General features: G+C 50.0%; 1 protein-coding gene across 1 annotated transcript; it reads right to left on the bottom strand.

Annotated features, from left to right (window-relative positions):
• Positions 1 to 13741: 13741 nt before the first annotated feature.
• BGLAP (bone gamma-carboxyglutamate protein) lies at positions 13742 to 16327 on the bottom strand (the record flags this gene model as incomplete). The annotated part of the gene is made up of 4 exons (XM_081341020.1): positions 16262 to 16327; positions 16054 to 16101; positions 15507 to 15567; positions 13742 to 13892 (listed from the first exon to the last, which is right to left on the bottom strand). Exons 1-4 carry the CDS (start codon positions 16320 to 16322, stop codon positions 13742 to 13744), a joined length of 321 nt encoding a protein of 106 aa, XP_081197146.1. The 5' UTR covers positions 16323 to 16327.
• Between the last annotated feature and the right edge of the window lie 4708 nt (positions 16328 to 21035).

The following is a 21035-nucleotide window of genomic DNA, read 5'->3' as shown; positions in this document are numbered from 1 at the left end:
AAGGCAAAACCACTTGCCAATGGCCTCTACCTGTATAAGGCCCGTTTGGTAGCTCAGGGATTCGCCCAACGCTATATGGAAGACTATGGCGAGACATACTCTCCAACTGTCCGGGCAGAGAGCGTCAAGACCGCCCTCGTGACTGCAGCTGCTCTGGGGGAGGAAGTCTTCCAATTCGACATCCAGACGGCTTACCTCCACGCCAAATTGGACCGGCAGATCTACGTGAAGGCCCCTCCTGGCTACCAGCAAGAAGGGGAAAATACATGGTTACTTCACAAAGGGTTATATGGTCTCAAGCAGTCAGGGAAATTATGGTATGACTGCCTTAGAAAAAGTTTAGAACGAGTTGGTTTCACTGCATCCCGTGCAGATGAATGTGTTTTCACACGCAACTCAAAGGGTACCACAGAAAGGGTGTTAGTTTATGTGGATGACCTACTATATGTAGGACCTGACAAGGAAGGGTGTGATGAATTTGCCAAGGCCCTGGAAGAAAAGTTCACTTTGAAATCTTTGGGGCGGGTTGATAAGTACTTGGGTGTGCATATTTTGGCCACTAAGGGGGGGTTCGCTCTATCTCAAAAAGAAAAGATAGAGGAGTTATTGGCCAAATGCAAAATGGCAGAATCTAATCCCACGCATAGCCCAATGCAAAGCGACTTTTACAACCATACTCACAAGGACGGTCCTGAGTTCACAGATAATACGCTTTACAGATCTGTGATTGGCTCCTTGCTATATATCAGCAATTGGAGCAGGCCTGACATAGCTTTAGCTGTAAATCTATTGTCCAGGCATGTGGAACACCCAAAGGAATTCCACTGGACTGCCGTTAAGAGGGTACTTAGGTACCTCAGGGGCACGACCGATGCCCTCCTTGTGCTGGAACCAGAGAAGGGGAAGACGGCCCAGCTCTCCGCTTACTCAGACGCAGACTGGGCCGGTGACTCCAAAAGTAGGCGGAGCACTTCTGGTTTCCTCATATTGCTAAATGGCTGCCCAATACATTGGCATGTTAGGCAGCAAAAATTTGTTTCTTGCTCCACGGCCGAGGCTGAATTTGCCAGCCTGTCAGACACGGCCAATGATTTGACTTGGTTCAATGAGCTGATAACGAGCATCTGGGCAGCTCCTCCTCTGCCCATCCAAATTCTAGAGGACAACACGGCCGCCATTGCAATCTCGGGGGCTTATGCAGTAGGCTCTAGATCTCGCCACATAGACATACGCTATAAAAATGTCAGACAGCTTGCCAAAGAGGGTTTTATACGTGTAGAGCACTGTAATACAGTTGACCAGATAGCTGATCTGTTCACCAAACCTGTTCCCATTGACCGGCACAACCTTCTGTGTAAGCGTTTGTGTTTGGCCTTCTGAATGTTTTTATACATGTCTATGACACCTGCTCGCCCCCTCACACACATTCACTGGTCCCTGTCATTGGCTGGCAAGAAGGGGAATTGTTACATGTTTTGTGCCAGCCATGGCAGTTCCCCAAATAGGTCATCAGATGGAGCAAAGAGGCTTCTTTGCTCCCCTGCAGCAGCCCCATTGGCGAGAGAGTTTTATGGCTAGGGAGGGGCCGAGACCCCCCATAAATACCTCTGCCCAGGGGCTGCTTCTAGCTTCTAGTTCTGCTTCTCTTTCTATTCTCTCGCATGCATTCTCTATCTTACAAGCATGGATGCTTCCATGCCATATAGCTCTTTTTATATAACCTGTCGATGAATAAAGCTTCATAATGACTGCATCTCTGCATTCTGCCTATTTCACTTGGAAGCACCCTAACGTTCCATCGATCTCTTGTGAAAGCTGCTTCACAAGTCAGTTATTGGATTTGCAGAAAGGAAAGATGCAAAGTCTTTTTTAAAGAAAAATGAACATTCCTTTATGGAAAGAATACACGCTACAGAAAAAGAACAGATATGTTTTTGCAAATCAACTTCTCAAATAACTCAAAAGTTTATAAACATCAAAATCCCAAAGCATTAAAGCATTAAAATGATTACACATTGAAGCATAATTTTGCTATTTCTCCTCATTTCCACTTGGGTAAAGCCCATTGGAAAGCCAGTGACACACATTTAAAGAAAAGAGTCATCCAGATTTCAAAACTTCCAGAAAGCAATAAAAGAACTTTCCCTTAGGTTTCTTTTGAACTTCCCACCCTATCCTACTTTTGCAAATTATCCTCCCTGGATTGAAGACGGCCACAATCACAACCCTCGCTCTCAGATCAAAGGACTCATTCACAGCTGTATTGTTTTGTGAAATGATTTCTGCCAGCGTCCTCTTTCTCTAATTGGTCGAGATGCAATTCTCTGCAGTCCTTGGAGATGTTCCCTCTCTTTTCATAGGCTGAGAGGGGGGCCAGGAGGCCACAGGGCTCCCCAAAGGTCACCAGAGCAATGTTTTCAGACTTGCTGCCAACAATTTTACTCCAGGAAATTGATACAAATGATAAATTAGTCTTCACTTTGAATATGGTAAGCCATCCCAATGTCCATCCAGTTTTTCTGCTCCAGAAGCTCCTGCAAGGCCAAAGAGAAGACAGAGAAGAAGTTGGGTCAAAAGAGGTCCTCCAAACATCCCATTTCTGAACTTCACATTCCAGGAAAACCTTTTTTGAGAAAGGACAACATCGCTCCAGGATAGCAGAGGTGGTGGGTGTCTCTCTAGGCCAGGGGTGTCAAGCTCAATTTCATGGAGGGCCGCATCAGCATTGCGGTTGCCCTCAGGGGGCCGGGTGGGTGTGGCCAGGGTGGGCGTGGCATACTGGGTGGGCGTGGCTAGAGCACATATGGCCTACTGGGTGGGCATGGCCAGCTCTACATCGTTCGCATCAAGGGTGCCTATGGGGGCCTGGGCAGGAGTGGGACAGATCTGAGGGTCTCTGGGCCAGGGCCAAGGCAGTGGGGGCCGTTCCCTCACTGTTTCCAGGATGGCTTCGCGGGCCGCATGAAACCACTTCACAGGCCGGATCCGGCCCCCGGGCCTTGTGTTTGACATGTCTGCTCTAGGCGATGGTCTTTCTTTCTTACAGAATGTTGTGATTCAGGGTCAGCCTGTGGGTTCGGCAGTTGAGTCGGACGATTCAGAGGAGGAGGAGGAGGGTGTTGGAGAGCCTGCAGAGGACAGCCCTGAGGCTTCGCAGAGCCCTCAACCAGGCCCCTCTCATCTGGTTACTACGCAGACCCAGCTGTGTGAGCCTGACAGCCTGGATGATGACCCACAGCTGGCCCTGTTCAAGGACGCCCGATGCAGGAGGCAGTCAATCAGGAGTAAACAGAGGAAGGCAATGGGGCACCTCGGAAGGAGGCAGAGAGAAGCCACGCCCTGAACTGTTTAAAAGGGGAATGTGTGGGAGGGCTGGTTTGCTGAAGGCAACCGTTTGAATAGCTCCTGTTTCATGGTTCGTGTTTTTGTTTTGCTCTGTTTGCCCTGTTTTGTGTCAATAAATTTGGCAGGCTTAGTTCCAGCCTCTTGCCTTTTTGTAAAGGGGTTGTCCCTGCCTTTTCTGCAGGGCCGGTAGTAGGCTGGTACAGAACACAGAAGCAACAGGGGTACAAATGGATTCTGTAGGAGCTAAGTCCTTCCCTTGGAGTCAAAAGTAAAACCTGCCCCACCAGAGAGGTCCAAAGCTCCACCAAGGCTCAGGATGAACAGGTCACCCAAAGTGTCCCCCACGGAGGACACCGGACGGGGGTCACTTCAAGTACCCCTGGGAGCTAGCCTCTTTCTGCCATGAGGCTGACCCTTTCAACTGGGACCCCAAGTGATGCCCCTGCCAGAACCCATGTAACCTCAGTGCCTGGTTTATGTCTACGCCAGTGGTGGCGAACCGATGGCCGGGGTGCCAGAGGCGGCACTCACAGCCCTCCTTGTGGGCACCTGCGCCATGGCTTGGAGGTGGCAACTGTCCCTCTTCAACCAGCTGCCCCCCACGGGGGTCCCTCCCCATGAGCGACATTGTGGTGACCACACCCACCCAATCTTCCAAGACCACCACAGCCACACCCACCCAGTAGGCCACGCCCACCTGGCACCCAGCGATAAAAAAGTGGGTTTTGGGTTGCAGTTTGGGCACTCGGTCTCCAAAAGTTTAGCCGTCCCTGGTCTGCGCTCTCAGAGGAAGGTGTGAAGAAGCCGCCCACCTCCCTGCCTGAGCTGGAGACGGGCCGATGTTCTGTTGCTTGCTGGCACTAATTTATTTTCTTCCCCTCAACCAGGGTGGAAAGTGCAAGGTCAATAGGGAAAGACGGGGGTCCTGGAATGGTGGAACTGGTTTTTGAGCATATTGCAGGGGATTAGACTGGATGATCCTTATGGTTCTTTACAACTTTCCAATTTATGCTCCTAGAAAGTCCAGCATCTGTAGAAACCCGGGATATGTTACTGGATTCCATCTCCAAAGACATGAATAAAGTACCAAAGTGTTGTTGTTGTTTTTAGATTTTATTTAGAGTTGATAAAGACCACAAAAAGACAGATAGTTCTTGGGCATCAAGATGAGGGTCAGTGATCAGTAACTGTGAGAGGGATCTTGCAGCCTTAGTGGACAATCACTTGAATATGAGCCAGCAGTGGGCTGCAGTCACCAAAAAGGCCAACACACTCCTGGGCTGCATTAACAGAGGGATAGAATCAAGATCACATGAAATGTCAGCACCACTTTACAAAGCCTTAGTGCAGCCACACTTGGAAAACTGCATCAAGTTTTGATCACTATGATAGAAAAAAGTTGTTGAGATTCTACAAAGAGTATAGAGAAGAGCAACAAAGATGATTAGGGGACTGGAGGCTAAAGAAGAGCAGTTACTGAAATTGGGCATGTCTGGTTGAATGGAAAGAAGGACTAGGGGTGACATGATAGTGTTCCAACATTTAAGGAGATGTCATAAAGAAGAGGGGGGTCCACCTATTCTCCAAATCACCCGGGGTTAGGACGAGAAGCAACGGATGAAAACTAATCAAGGAGAGAAGCAACCTGGAACAAAGGAGAAATTTCCTGACAGCGAGAACAATTAACCAATGAAGAGCTTCCTTCCAGAAGTTGTGGGTGCTCCATCACTGGAGGTCTTCAAGACGAGATTGGACTGGTATATGGTCTTGTTCAGTGAGTTGGACTAGAAGACCTCCAAGGTACCTTCCAACTATGTTGTTCTGTTATTTGAAGAGGTGAAGCAAGGAAAGGACCTATAAAAGACCCTCAAAGGCGGCCTTTGGACCCCAAAGAAAGACCAGCTTGGAAGCATCTGAGAGGTCCTTTTCGCATCCTTGCCCGAGAGGAAATGCATTAAGCAGAAATCCCTCTCCCTGCCTGGAGTTTTCTTCAACATCCTCTCCAGGGGTGGGCCGAGCCCTCTCTTATCTGACAGCTCCCTGGGCACCATCTCTCCCTCCGTCTCCCAAAGTCACGCGCACCAACCGTCGTGGCACTTCAGCTGGGCATGAGCTGTCCACAAAACTCCCACCATTGACTCCCACCCAGGTCGCAGCCGGGCTGTGATTTCCAGACTTTCTCCCTGCCAGCCCAAGTAGGGGAGGCTCCTGAAAGCCCCACGGAAGGGAGGGGGCTGCAACGTGGCCTCTGCACAGCCCCCACTGAAGGAAGGAGCCCTTCGGCTGTCTTCTTCTCACTGCAGTAAACATGGTCCCCTATGGAGATTCTCAGTCATCCAGGACTGTCGCAACACAGCCCTTTCAGCAGTTCCAAGAAGGCTCAGGGCCCATTTGCACTCTGATTCAGGCCCCCGAGGGCACAGATGAACCTCCAAGTGGCCTCAACGACCCTCAGAAAGAGTGCTAATGACCAGATGACTGCAAGGAATATAAATCCTTCCATTCTTCAGCCAGAACGGAAGAAGCTTCTTGGATGAAAAGCAAAACGTCTTCAAGGAAAAACAAAGAAAGTCCAGTTGCCTCCTGAAAAAGCACCTTTGGGACAACAGTTCCAACCAAAATATTTCCTCTGGGAAGCTTTATACCAGTTGAAGAAAGAAACTGCCAGAGGGAAGGCAATGCCAGTCTTCCCTGAACAAGCAAGGCATGAAGCTGAGCCTTGAAAAAATTGGCCTGCAAAATTCATTCAAACTTTCCAAAGAAGCTGAAACTCCCAGAAGCAAATTTGGGGCTGGGAAGCTTAACCTTTCCCCCCTCCAGGTAAGTGATTTGCATACGATACAGACTGAGTCACCTGATTGTGAGGTCTCAGCCAAGTGGGGGAGCCACCAGTGGCAGGGACCAGGTCTTGCCTTGCTGGAAGTCAAGCAGGAAAGTGCCTGGCATGCGACACAAGGGTGCTTTCTGGCTGACACTGCTGCTTCTTTACTTCCAAGCTGGTAACCTCTGCGATGGTTTTGGTTTGACAGGCATTTGGGGGTGGGGGAGGTGGGGGGGGAGTTTGGCCCTTCTACGTTGCCTCCCAGTCGAGGCTCAGAACTAGCTTGCTGCCTGTAAGGGCAAGCAGGATTCCATACTTGGGGACAATGCTCTACAGCAAAACAATTGTGGGAAATAATTCCTACTAGAATGAAACAAGTCCGAAAAGTTGGATTCCAATGTCAACTTATGCCAGTGATGGCGAACCTTTTAGGGACCGAGTGCCCAAACTGCAACCCAAAACCCACTTATGTATCATTGGATGCCACATGGGTGTGGCGTTTGGGTGGGTGTGGCCAATTGGTGGGCATGGCCCATTGGGTGGGCGTGGCTGCAGTGGTAACGGCAGACTGGGTGGGACTAAAAAGTTAAATCAATCAATTCCAACTTTGTGAGAACTTTTTTTTTCTCGCAAGAAGTTGAAATTGATTGACTGAACCTTTTTTTTGCATATGGCAGCAGAGGCTTAAGCGAAAAGATTTTATAAAACCCAGCTGAAGGCCTAGGACTGGGGTGACGGCGCGTGTGCCCACAGAGAGGGCTCTGCGTGCCACCTGTGGCATGCATGCCAAAGGTTCGCCACCATGGACCTATGCTATTCAGTTTTACCAAACTGTTTATCTCCTCAGAGTATGCAGAACTACCTTTATATGTGCTAATTGTTGGAAGGACACTATATGAATTTTGTTAGAAACAACACTTAATCCCTTCTGTGAATGAATGGCTAACCAGATGGTTGGAAAATGCTTCTATGCTTCAAAGAACTTCCTGCCTTAAAAGTTAAATCTACCTCAAACTGGACATTTCTTAAGCTATAATATTCTTTTACATGATACCTAATTGGTACCACATCCAAAATTTGGGGTTATATATACAGAGAACCTCCATTTCAATTTTACAAGAGTCAGTTTGGTCTAGCAGTGAAGGCGCCCGACTAGAAACCAAGAGACTGCAAGTTCTAGCCCCACCTCACACACGAAAGTGGCTGGCTGACTTTGGGCCAGTCACTCTCTCTCAGCCCAACCCACCCAACAGGGTTGTTGTGGGGAAAATAGGAAGAGTATTAAGTGTGTTTGCCATCTTGAGCTATTCGTAAAAATAATAAAGGTGGGATATAAATTAAATATCCAAAATCAGCATAGATTCTTGCTGATATCCATTCTTAGTTTAAGAGTGGTCCTTAATTTTCTAATATGAGATACAATATATTTAACTATTTACAACTAATTGATGACATGTTAAAAAGCCATAACCTCCACAACCTTTAAAATCCTTGGTTTTTCGTTTGTCTTGTGTTCTTTTATTCTTTTTTTCACATTGTCCTTTGTATTTGTGCATGCATTTTCTTTGAAGTGTCCAATGAAAAAAACCATAAACCAAGTTGGCTTGGACAGTGTGCCGCCTTTTGCTTCTGAAGCTTTTTGTCTTCTCTCTGATCTCACAGGAACCTCTGCCGTGCAACTGAATGGCGTTCTGGGTGAATCCGTCACTTTCCAGATCAAGGAATCGAAACCATTTGCCATCATTTCCTGGAGCAGGAGTGAGAGAAACGGCAGGTTCAAGACCCTCGCCCTGGTGGCCCCCGGGAAGCCCTGCCAACTTCTCATACCCCTCGCAGAGTTTAAGGAGCGTGTGATCTCCACCGAGGACTGCCGGAACCTGCGGCTCAGCCATCTAGGCCAAGAGGACATGAAAAGATATACGGCAAACATCGTTTTAACAACTTCAGAGTCAATCAACGAGCACTTTGACCTGAAAGTTTATAGTAAGTGTTGCAGACACACAAGTGCAGAGAAGAGCAACAAAGAGGAAGACATACGAAGAACGGTTGCAGGAATTGGGCATGGCTAGTCTATAGTGAAGGGACGCGGTGGCTCAGTGGGTTAGGACACTGAGCTTGTCGATCAGAAGTTCGGCAGTTTGGCGGGTCGAATCCCGAGCACCGCGTAACAGAGTGAGCGCCTGTTACTCGTCCCAGCTTCTGCCCACCTAGCAGTTCGAAAGCATGTAAAAATGCAAGTAGAAAAATAGGGACCACTACGGTGGGAAGGTAACAGCGTTCCGTGCGCCTTTGGCGTCTAGTCATGCCGGCCACATGACCACGGAGACGTCCTCGGACAAGCGCTGGCTCTTCGGCTTTGAAACGGAGATGAGCACCGGCCCCTAGAGTCGAAAACGACTAGCACGCACGTGCGGGGGAACCTTTACCTTTACCTTTACCTTTAGTCTATAGTGAGAAGAAGGACTAGGGGTGACATGACAGTCTTCCAACATCTAAGGGGATGCCACAAAGAAGTGGGGGGGGGGGTTTCTACCTGTTCTCCAAAGTACCAGAGGGCAGGACAAGAAATAATGGATGGAAACTAATCAAGGAGAGAAGCAACCTGGAATTAAGGAGAAAATTCCTAGCAATTAATTAGTGGAACAGCTTGCCTTCAGAAGTTGTAGGTGCTCCACCACTGGAGGCTTTTAAGAAAAGATTGGACAGCCACTTGTCTGAAGTGGTACAGGGTCTCCTGCTTGAATAGAGGGTTGGACTAGAAACCTCTAAGGTCCCTTCTAGCTTTGTTATTCTGTTATTCTGATTAGGTTAACCAGGTTGTCTTGCGCACAGTCTACAGGAAGCACAGTGTCGTGGGGTCAGGGCGGAAGCAGCAGCAGCAGCAGCAGCAGCGATGGCTTCCTTCTTCTGGGTTAGAGGCCTCAAGGCCCTAAGAATATCCTCTCTTAAGCCACTCTTGGTGGGAGGATTTTCTTTCATTTCAAATTTTTCTTCCAGCTCCACGCCCTTTCGCTTCCTGTCCTTCACCCCTCCTGTCCTTTCTATCTCCTGCTCAGAACGCTTGCAGCGCAAGGACCTGTCCGTCAAGTGCACAATCAATAGAGGTCGGACAAAATTGTTGCAGTTGAACTGCTCTGCGGAGGGATGGAAGGACCAGCTGGAGCTGCAGTGGTTTGTGGCAGAGGAGATCATGTCTCAGGTCACCCGTGAGAATTTGCTTACCGTCAATTACACCAACCAAGAAGTCTTCGACCAGGAGGTCAGCTGCAAGGCGAAAAACCCTGTTAGCAAGGTATCCAAAACTATGACACTCAGAGAAGCGTGTCCAAGTGAGTGCAACTTCTTAAGGTGTTTTTATGGGGGCTGGCTGGGGCGAAAGCTGAAAAGGGTTAACCTTGGATGCGCTTTGAGGAAGGAGTAGCTCTCCACAATGACTGTGGAATACAATGGTTGTGGTTGGCCAATGAACCACATCCCCATAGCAATGTAGCATTTCCTTCTACTCAAGTCATAAATTATGGAGGAGGCCACCGGTCCCAAAGGTGCTTTTTCAAAAGGCAATTGGACTTTCTTGGTTTTTTTCCCCTTGAAAACATTCCACTTCTCATCCAAGAAGCTTCTTCAGGGACAACCTGTATGAACATCTTTGAGACAACCATGATCGGAATGATTGAGAATCTCCACAGACACATAGAGGAGGCAGTTTCTGGAAGGGGAGGTGGAGCTGGGGACTCAATGTGTTTCCTTCTCTGATTTCCAAAAGCTGTGTCATCTTGGTCTGGGTAAAGGTGAATTTAAGAAAAATTGCCATATTTTTCATCAGGTTTACACTGGTTTGGTTCACTTTAGCAAATATTTTATTTACGATTAGGAACTGTTAATAAATAATAATACATTGTTAGCAGTGCTTTTTTTGTAAAAGAAAAAGGTGCCGGAACTCACACATGTCATACAACCCGCCTTGCCTACCCTCCAAGGTTCTATCCAAAAAAGGTGCCGGAACTCCGTTCTGAGCGTTCTATGAGAAAAAAGCCCTGATTGTTAGTAACAATTGGTTATTAAGAAACTTTATAGGGCTGCTCAACTCACTCGTGGTGATTTGCTTGCATAAGTCAGGCCTCCCTAAAACTGAACCCAATTTGAGCATAGAAATGAAAGGTTTCACGCAATTATCCTGTTTGTGCAAGAGTGATTAATACACCTTCTGCTTTTTTCCCAGGACATCAGAGATACATGAACATAATAGAGGTGGTGTCCAGATTAATCCCAGTGGGTCTTTCTATGTTTGCTGGCATCGTTGTTCTCTTCATCCTATTGCTGAGCAAACGCCTGGCCAGGCATCAGCGGATTCCAGCCCCCCCTTTGCCCATCACCGCCCAAGCAGCCCGGCCGAATGCAGAAAGCCTTCCTGCTCCACTGCAGCAGCCGCCTGGGTGGGAAGGATGAGCCCAAAGAGCTGCGAGGAGGAGGCTTCCCATATGAGCAAAGAAATAAACATTTACACAGCTTCTGCCAAGCATTCCCACATCCTCTGGTGTCCTAACTCTGGTTTTTCTTTTCTGAAACACAACCCAGCTTGTTCTTGCTCTAAGCCAGATACTCAATCATCATCATCACCACCACCACCACCACCATCATTTGCCCAGTCATCCAGATGTTCAGACTGGATCTGGCATTTTTGTCCACCTGTCGAGTCCTTCCCAAGGACCTGGGATAGGCAGATGAAGACGTTTGATGCTGTTAGAGGTCTTGTCGCGGGATGGAAGCTGTCCCCGCTAAATTGACCGACGTAATTCTGGTGGTGCTCCAGTTGTTTTTGAATTGCACCCAAGGCACCTAGGACTTTGGGGATTATCTTTGCTTTCTTTTCCCACCATAGTTCTATTTCTATTCGTAGGTCTTTGTATTTTGTTATCTTCTCTAGTTCTTTCTCTTCTATGCTGCTGTCTCCAGGTACTGCCACATCCACTATCCAAATGTTTTTCTCCTCCTCCTCCTCCCTCTCCTCTGTTTTAGAAAAGCAGCAAATCTCAGTTCTGGAATTTGGTATGCAAGGCAAGATCTGTGGTCAGCATCGGATAGGGGCTGCCGCAAAGAAGAGTTTGGGCCAAGCTATTCTCCAAAGCACCAGAAGGCAAGTCAAGAAACAAGGGATGGAAACTAATCAAAGAGAGAAGCAACTTGGAATTAAGGAGAAACTTCCTGACAGTGAGGACAATTAATCAGTGGAACAACTTGCCCTCGGACGGAAGTTGTGGGGCCTCCATTATTGTGTATGGGTTTTGGACCGCGTGGACCGCATGGAAAAGACGCCAGGCAGATGAGTGCAGCATTTTAGCTCTTTATTGTGGTCAGACTGAACTGAACAAAAGGCTGCCTGAATCCCTTATATACCTGGCCAGGTACACCTCAGGACAATCCCTTTGACTGAATTTCCCACCGTCGGCGAGCCAGCCAATCCAGTCACAGTATAGCGCCACCTGGTGGTGTCAGTGGCCACTGCTCATATGGTCACCCAACTATATACATCTATATACATAACATCCATCACTGGAGGTTTTTAGGAAGAGACTGGACAGCCACTTGGCTGAAATGTTAGTGGGTTTCCTCCCTAGCAGGGGGCTGGACTAGAAGATTTCTTTCAATTCGGTTATCCTGTTCTGTTATCTTGGATTTACAAGTTCCTCCTGCTTAGAAATGTTAGCAGTCTAATAAAGGGTCTTCCCTCCCCAATTTCCTGCGGTAGCAGAAGAACAAGAAGTGTCCAACTATTTAGGAAGTCACGACAGAAGGTCAGTTGCCTAATCTCAGTTAAGGCTGTCAAAAGGTGAGCAGCAATAGAAAAGGGACCAGCCTCGGAAGTGTTCAGAAGTTCCCTCAACCCTATTTGTGGAAAAGCTCAAACCAGTCAGTGAAAGATGCTTTTCGTCTTACAGTCTGCATAATTGCAGGTGGGACCATCTTATGTTAGAGGGCTTTGCAAGTGGATTCTTCCACCCTTCAGCTAGCAGGTAATCTCAGCCATCAGAATCACTGTTTTTGCATAATACTTCGCCTAATTGGCTTTTGTGTGTTGGTTTTTAGTGCATTACAAATAGTCCTTGATTGACAACTGTAATTCAGTCTGGAACTTTGTTGTAAGTCGTGCTGGTCATTAAGCAGGTCATCACCTGGCTGCACCTAATTTTATGACTTTTTTGCAGCAGTTATTAAATAAACCGACGTGGTCATTAAGTGAATGTGGCAGTCATTGTCTGTAGTGGGCATTTTTTTTTTGCCAGAAATCAGAAGTAAAGCCAGTTTCCAGGAACAAATGTCGTAAATTGCCATCAGATGACCAGGGGACACTGTAAATGGCCATAAATGGGCGCCTTTTGCCAGTGGCCAAAATGTGATCACATGACCGTGGGGGAGGGGAATTGGAGTTTGAAATCCAGGTTCTAAGTAGCCCAGGAGGGTCTGTCATAAGTTTGAACAGTTGCTTCCACAACTGGCTGTAAGTCGAGGACTACCTGTATTAGCATTTGAGCACGCAGCCTGGGACTCCATGGGTTCCTTAGCGCTGTGCCCGCCAGATGCCCCTAGCAACCACCTTGGTGGTAGGGAAGTCCCCCCAATGCCCCTTTGTGGGAAGAGGGGACAGAATGTGAGGACCCCAAATGCCCACTGCTGCCTACATGGTGACTGCAGCCCTAAGATCAGAAGACCCTGAAGAAGCAACAGAGGGAAGCTCATCAGACGGAGACAAGCAACCTGGAACTAAGGAGGAATTTCCTGGCAGTGAGAACAATTAATCAGCAAAACAACTTCCCTCCAGAAGTTGTGGGTGCTCCATCCCTGGCGGCTTTTAAGAAGAGATTTGCCCGGAAGGGTCTAGGGTCTCCTGTTTGAGCAGGGGGATGGACTAGAAGACCTCCAAGGACCCTTCCATCTCTGTTATTCTGTTAAGAACTGCAGTGTCTGGAAGCCATGATCGCCCGACAGAGGCTGTCCTACTTTGGCCGTGTCATGAGAGCTGACTCACTCGAAAAGTCCATCATGATGGGAGGAGAGCCCCCCAATGCCCGCTGGCTGGACACTACAAAGGACGGCCCCGTGATGACCAGGGCGGATCTGAAGGAGGCGAAGTGAGGCAGAGGGGCATGGAGACGGCTGATCCACAGAGTGGCCGCAGGCCGGGCACGACCGAATGGCTGACAACAAACGACAGAAAGAAGGCATTTGAGATTTCTCTGGGGAGGTGGGCTTTTAGGCTTTGGGGTCACGGAAGTCTTCGTGCTTTCCTCATTTGGGGTGGCTATAAAGGGCGGAAAGGCAGAGTGACCCCCCCTCGTGGGGAGCCATTGGGTGACACCCCCTCTCCGCCGCAGAAAAGTCCGTCTGCTGCGTCCAGTGAAATAACCCGCAGCAGTTCCTGGTTTTTTTTCCCTTTATTTTTTTTCTAGAACATAAAAGTACAAATTTCCCCAAGCCTCTTACAGAGAGAGCAAAGTTACAAGCAGCTTCAACTGGGGGGGGAGGGAGGGGAGGGGTCACCTGCCCCAGTCCTCCGGGGGCTGCAGAACCGCCGGCGGACTAGATGGGCCCGTAGAACTGCCGGTAAGCTTCCTGGAAGCCGATCTGGTCGGCCAACTCGTCACAGGCGGGGCTGAGCTCGCAGACCTCCCGCTGGGCCTCGAAGGGGTTCACGGCCACTTGGGGGGCAGCCCCGGCAGCATCGTAGCCACTGCAGAGGAAGCAACAGGGAGGGCGATTAGGGGAGTCCTTGGTGGGCTTCGCTGGGACAGGGCTGGGTCACTCCACGGTGGAAGGCGGGGAGGCGAGCAAGCGAGTGGGGACCCCCCCGGGGGGGGACGGAGGCAATGTCCTCTCCTATTGATGGGAGAGGACATCTCCTCTGCAGCCCCTTTGTGTGTCCCCCAGCTGCTTCCCCTGCTTAGGGGGTCTGTGATATGACTCCTAAGAGCAGAGTTCCTCAAGCCTGGCAACTTTTAAGAAGTGTGGACTCCAATTCCCAGAATTAAAGTTGCCAAGTTTGAGGAAGATTGCCCAAGAGCCTTCCTCGAGGCCAGCCCGGCCATCTGCCCCTCTCTTCTCCAGCTCATCTCTGGCTCCAATTCTCCATCTTTCTGCCCTGATATCTTCATCACTGGAGGCTTTTAAGAAGAGACTAGACAGTCACCTGTCTGAAGTGGTATGGGGACTCCTGCCTGAGCAGGGGGTTGGGCTAGAAGACCTCCAAGGTCCCTTCCAGGTTTTATGAGATGGATAGGATATATACATAGATAAGATAGATGATAATTAGATGATAGATGATAGACATGGAGATATGGAGATATAGAGAGATATAAAAATAGAGATAGATGATAGATAGATAGATAGATAGATAGATAGATAGATAGATAGATAGATAGATAGATAGATAGATAGATAGATAGACAGATGGATAGATAATCGGATATAGATAGATAGATAGATAGATAGAAAGATGGATAGACAGATGAAGATGGATGGAGAGAGAGAGAGAGAGAGAGAGAGAGAGAGAGAGAGAGAGAAGGGGTGGGGAGAGAAGAGATAGATCAGCCTTCCTCCCAGAGTTGTGGGTGCTCCATCACTGGAGGTTTTTAAGAAGAGATTGGGCCACCATTTGTCCAAAGTACCATGGCGTCTCCTGGTTGAGCAGGGGGTTGGACTAGAAGACCTCCAAAGCCCCTTGCAACTGTGCTATTCTGTTCTCTCTCTCTCTCCCTTCCAAAACCAGCCTCTGCATCACCCAGATTTCCTCCAGGACCTCCCGAGGTCTCTCCTGCTTTCTTGAGACCAGAAACCCCAGTTGGTCACAGCCTCCTCCCCCAGGGAATGGACGAAGGACGGTGACTTTGCGGGGTGCAAACGGTGCTTGGTAGTCAGCTCAGTCCCTGTGGCCCTTGGGAATAAGGGGCTAGGCCTTCACTTCAGGGGCCGCAATGAAGGGGCCCTGGTTCTCTGGGTAAGAGGGGGGAGATTTCCCCCCATTTTGCCACCCCCTCCCACATTTCCTGAACTCAGCTACTTTGAGAATCTCAGCCAAAGTTTCTTGCAAATCAGAGTCTGGCTTTTAATCAGGATTCCTCTCTGGGTGGCAGTTGAGACTAGATGGCCTCAAGTCTTTTCAACTCCAAGTTTCTGATGTTCCCCCCCAAGGTTGGGGCTTCTCTCAGCAATCTGGAAATGAGTCCAACTGCGGTGGGGGGGGGGGGGGCTGGGAACTTAGGGAGCTGCAGACCGAATACCCCAGGGAAAATTCAGGGATGGGATGGATCGGCTGCTAGCCCATGGCGAGCGCCCGCTTTCTCTGTACCTGTTGTAGTTCCTCTTCTGTCGCTTCACAATTTCAGCCCCCACACGCTTGGAGACGAAAGCTGCAGGGAAGGAGGGGATGTTTAGAAGAGGGGCTCAGGAAGGGCAGTTGGGAAACGCTGCTTCCAATTTGGAAGTGCACTGCAGGATTCTAGTCCTCATGGTGTGAACAGAAAGAAGAGGGGACCATGCCCTCTAAATCCTTCCCGCAAAGCAGAAGAAAAGGCACCCAGGACGTTCCCCACCAGCCCCTAATGCCAAGCACTTGCTCAGGGCAGCGGCCGGGCTCCAGCCGAGAAGGCAGCCTCAAACGGTGCTCTTGAGCAGCGTTTCCCAACCTTAGGAACTTGAAGATGCGTGGACTTCAACTCCCAGAATTCCCCAGCCAGCATAGCTGGCTGGGGAATTCTGGGAGTTGAAGTCCACGCATCTTCAAGTTCCTAAGGTTGGGAAACGCTGCTCTTGAGCGCGAAGGGCCGAGGCGCTCCGAGGCGCCTCCTGGGGAGGGGGCGCGGCGAGGGGGGCCTTGAGGGGCGGCGGGCACTCACCTTCCGACCTGGGCGACCCGGCGGCGCTGCGGGCGTCGGCGGCGTCCCCTGCAAAGGAGGAGGGCGCGAGGGCGCATCAGTCGCTGGCTCGGGGAAGGAGGCGAGGCCGGAGGCGGCAGGCAGCCCGCAGCCCCCTTCCCTCCCGGGGCACCGGAGACCCTCGGCGGAGCGCGACGGGGCTCCGCTGCCCGCCGACCCCCTCCCTTACCTGGGCGGGCGAGGCAGAGGGCGGCCAGGGCGCAGAGGGCGGCCAGCAGAAGGGCCTTCATGGCGAGGCTGGGCTGCTCCGGGCGCTTCTCTCGCCCCGGCCGGCCCGGCGCCCCCTTTATACTCCCCCGCGCCGGCTTTGGCACAGAAGGGGGGGCGTCGCCGCCTCCGCCGCCTCCGCCGGCTCCCGGGAAGCCTGCCAGGCTCCGGGCCAGGGGAGGCTGGAAAAGAGGGGGGGCTCCGCCAAGCTCGTTTGGGTAGACTCTTGGGGGGGGTCTGGCGGGGCTCCGAGCAGTTTGTTGGGGGGGGCGCCCTGAGTGGAGCGCAAGAGGGCACGTAAAGCTGGGATGGTTTTCATTGCAGCAATTCACCCAGCTTAAAGATGCCAAAGTCGAGAAAGGCTGCCTGGAACAGGACTCTCCACCCTTGGCGACTTTGGGACTTCGACTCCCAGGATTCCCCTGCCAGCCAGCCAGCCTGCACAAACTGTGTGCCGTGAGGGGGCTTCAATTCCCCCATCAGAGCCGCCCTCCTGACAGTCTCCCGTGGCTGTCCTGGCTCAGAGGCCGGCAGATCCCCGGCAAGCCAGTTCCCTTGCCTTCCCCACTGCCTGGCAAGAGCCAGCTGGCCCCTTCCCCTCCCTGGCTTCCTTCCCAAGTTCTTCCAAGCCGGGTTTTGCACAGAAACCCAAGAAAGCTGAAGGGTTCAAACTCACCCCAGGCTGGACCGGTTGGCTTCTTTTGGGGGGGCTAAGCTGGGAATTTTCCAACATCAGTTTTGACCTTATTGACCATTTTTAATATCTTACTGTGTGGATTTGGGCACTGCTGCAATTTCATTCTGTGCCCTTTTAATGGATTTTAGTTGTTTGGTATTTTTCTTTTTGAAAGAATTGGTCTCAGGCAAACAAACCAAATTTCCTTTTAAATTGCTGCCTTTGTTTTATCAGGCATCCCTGTTGATTGATTGATTTGATTGATTGATTATGTGCTATGAAAAAGATTTTGCCCATCCTGGTCCTTCAGGCACCCATCGCTCCTGTGATGGCATCTCTGCTGGCCATCCAAACTTACTTAATTACTCATTTATTTACTTATGTTATAAAACAAAACAATTAAAACATTAACAGCCTAAAACCATACAGATTAGAATATTATTAAAAACAGTACTAGAACGAAAACTAGAGACAGACAGCGGTTCTTGCCTCTGATGGTGGAATGCGGAGGGGCGACCACTGAGGCAATCTTCAAGTACAGCTAGTCCTTGACTTACAACAGTTCATTTAGTGACTGCTCAAAGTTACAATGGTGCTGACTTATAACTGTTTTTCACGCTTCTGATCATTGCAGCATCCTCGTGATCGTGTGATCAAAATTTAGCCCCTTGGCAACTGACTCATATTTATGACGGTTGCGGTCTCTCCCGGGGTCACTTGATCCCCCCCTTTTGCGACCTTCTGAAAAGCAAAGTCAATAGGGAAGCCAGATTCACTTAACAACCATTTTACTAACTTAACTGCAACGATTCACTTAACAGCGGTGGCAAGAAAGGTCGTAAAATGGGGCAAACTCCCTTAAGAAATGTCTCGCTTAGCAACAGAAATTTCGGGCTCAGTTTTGGTCATATGTTGAGGACTACTGGTGCTCAGTTCTCAGTACTCTTTATCCAGACTGTTGCGGCAACCTGACACGTTGCCATCTTTCTAGCACGCTCCCATCCTCTAAAGCTGCGTCCGTCTCATCTGGAAGCTGCTGCAGTTTACCTGCAGGACAGCGGAGACCCCCCGCCCCCTGCTCTTAGTGTTTCACTGCGGCACAAGTTTTCATGGGAAGCGGTCCCCAGAGAATTGGGGGGGGCTGGGTTTTGGCCAAAGACACTGGACGGGGCTGAGGCCAGGAGGAGGCCCAGGGCTGTGATTAGCAGCAAATGGCATGGTTTGCCCTGCCGGTGCGGATGATAAGAAGCCGGGCCAAAGTGAGGAAAGCCTGTGATTTAAATCCCCGCTTCTTCCGCCCTTTCCCACCAGGCCTCCTGCCTGGGGCTGCCGCACGGCTGAACTCAAGCCCTGGGAAGCCTTCCAGATCCGGGGAGAGGAAACTCCGTGGGGTGTGGACCTCTTTGCACCAGCCGGTGCCCGAGATGCTTTGCGGCCCTGAATGCCACGTGTGCCTCTTTCCCTCCGCTTCAAACCTGGGATACCAGGAATAATGAGAGGGTGGACTTGGACAGCTGGAAGTTACTCGTTCCAGGGCCTCCCATTCACCCCGGGGCTCTGGCTGAGTTGCAAGACGCCAAACACAAACGGAGATGTATAAGTATGAATTTCCTGACCCCGCTTTATCCTGGCCTAGCGAGCGGGGCCAAGCCAGCCTAATACAATGCCCAGCCTGCGCTTCAGTCCACCCGACATGTCGCTCGAGACAGACGTGGCACTGTTCCCCTCCCAGCCTGAAGGAGGATTCTCAAAACTCAAAAACAACAATTTGGTACAACTTCAGCTGTCCTAATGAAGGTGCCGCCTTCGCAGCCTGGGAACTGAAATGTAAACCGTTCGGAATTATTGAAGCAAAAGGTAGCGATTTAAAAGAAGTGTAATCAAACAGCCAAGCTAAGGTAGGAGAGGCTTTAAACACGCAAGTGAAGGAGCCTGAAAGAGCCCTTAACGGCTTGTCTGCCGCTGAACTCAACTGGCCTGGCATGACCCCCAGGGGCCTTGGGCACAGAATGCAGAACAGCAGTTGGAAGGGGGCTTGGAGGTCTATTTTTATTTTTTATTTTAATCCCATTTATATCCCGCCCTTCTCCGAAGACACAGGGCGGCTTACAATCTAAGCACAAATCAAATGTGCTTAGCAATAGCCTTCATTCTATGTATATGCCTGCTTATTAGGGCTTTCAGCCCCCCCCCCCAAGCAGCATTATTACAAAGTCAGCTTATTGCCCCCAACAATCTGGGTCCTCATCTAGTCCAAGCCCCTAGTCAAGGCAGGAGACCTTAAACCATTGCAGACAAATGGCTGTCCAGTCTCTTCTTAAAAGCCTCCAGTGATGGAGCAGCCACAGCTTCTAGAGGCAAGCTGTTCCACTGACTGTCAGGAAATTCCTTAGTTCTAGGTTGCTTCTCTCCTTGATAGGTTTCTATCCATTGCTTCCTCTTCTGCCTTCAGGACAAGAGCAGACTGTTCCCCTCTTGTACAGGTTTACCATCAGGTGGTTATTATATTTAAACAAAATATAGGTGGCTGCAACTCATAGCCATGAAGATGATTTCCCAAGGAAGCAGACAATTCTTTGCGCATTTTATAGAGCTGTGGCTGCTGGAGTCTTTGGTTCAACAAGTGTATTCAATATTTAGCAGTCGCATGCAGATGTGTTGATTTGCATTAACTGCAGTTATTCTTTTTAGGGCTTAGCTAATATGTGAATCCAGCCTGTTGTAAGATTATTAATTCAGTGGTTCTCAGATGTGGGGATCTGACACCAAAATATAGATTTGTGAGGAAACTGGAGGAAAGGGGAGATGCAAAATTTGAATTAGGAGAGCTTGCAAACAGAGAAATCTCTATACCATGCAAAGTTCGGGGTCTCGAGCTAATGTCTGGAAAGAGGCCAGCGGTATGCAACGTCTTTGCGTTAGTGAGGAACTTCAATCCGCCGTAGGGGGTCTTCCTGGAGAAGCAGCACCAACTCACTTGTTCAGCAAGACCCCAACAGCGCCCCGACTTGGAGACCCCCAGCCAGAAAGACGGAGGGAGCGTCTCTCTCCAGCCCCAGGAAACCGGGTGTGGGCCGGCCAGCAATTCTGCCTTGGCATCTCACGGCACATTCATCGTGACCTCCAGGCTTGTGTGTTTACAGTGCTGAGCGGGGCCGGCCTTCCTCCCAAACCGGTTTCTTATCCAAAGCAGATGTTTGGGAGACAGAGGAGGAAGCGCCCGCTTTCCCTGGTCTGTCTGTGAGGAGCCTTGCGGCTGTCCCTTCCTGGCTCCAAGAGGTCTCTCTGCATCAGAGCAAAACGGGGGGGGGGGGGGGGGCATCTAGGACCCAGATCCAGAAGCTCTTGGGAGCTTTGTCTGGGCCTAGGCCCGTGGTGGCGAACCTATGGCATGCATGCCACAGGTGGCACGCAGAGCCCTCTCTGTGGGCAGGTGCACCATCGCCCCAGTCCTAGGCCTTCACAAGCTGGGTTTTATAAAACCTTTTAAGTTTAGGCCTCCACGTGCAAAAAACAAAAAAAAAGGTTCAATCAATCAATTTCAACTTCTTGCGGGGGGGGGGGGAAAGATCTTGCAAAGTTGGAATTGATTGATTGAACTTTTTAGTCCCACCCACTCTGCCGTTACCCCCGTGGCCACGCCCACCCAGTGGGCCACGCCCACCCAGCAGTACATAAGTGGGTTTTGGGTTGCCGTTTGGGCACTCGATCTCTAAAAGGTTCGCCATTCCTGGCCTCGGGGGTGTTCCTCTCCCATTATTATAACAAGCCGCTCAGAGTCTCCTAAGCTGTGAGACGGACAGCAAATAAATTTGATAAATAAAATAAAACCCTGAAGAGCTGCATGAAGAACTCTGCAGGAGAGACAGGCAGGTCTTCTTCTACCAAAATCTCTTCCACGCTTCCCAGACCTGAAAAGTCAGGCCTCCTTGTTCAGAGACGTGGGAAGAATTTGGAAAAGGGCGAGATGACCAGGAATCTAAAAATAAAAGCTCATCAAGGGGCTGTAAAAGCTGGTTGAACCTGGAAAGACGGCTGTGGGCGAGATGCAACTCTTCAG

This window comes from Vipera berus, assembly GCF_964194415.1.
Source record: "Vipera berus genome assembly, chromosome: 16".
NCBI classification, from domain to species: Eukaryota; Metazoa; Chordata; class Lepidosauria; order Squamata; family Viperidae; genus Vipera; species Vipera berus.
Note: the sequence above shows the minus strand (reverse complement) of the source record. Positions and strands in the feature narration are given on the sequence as shown.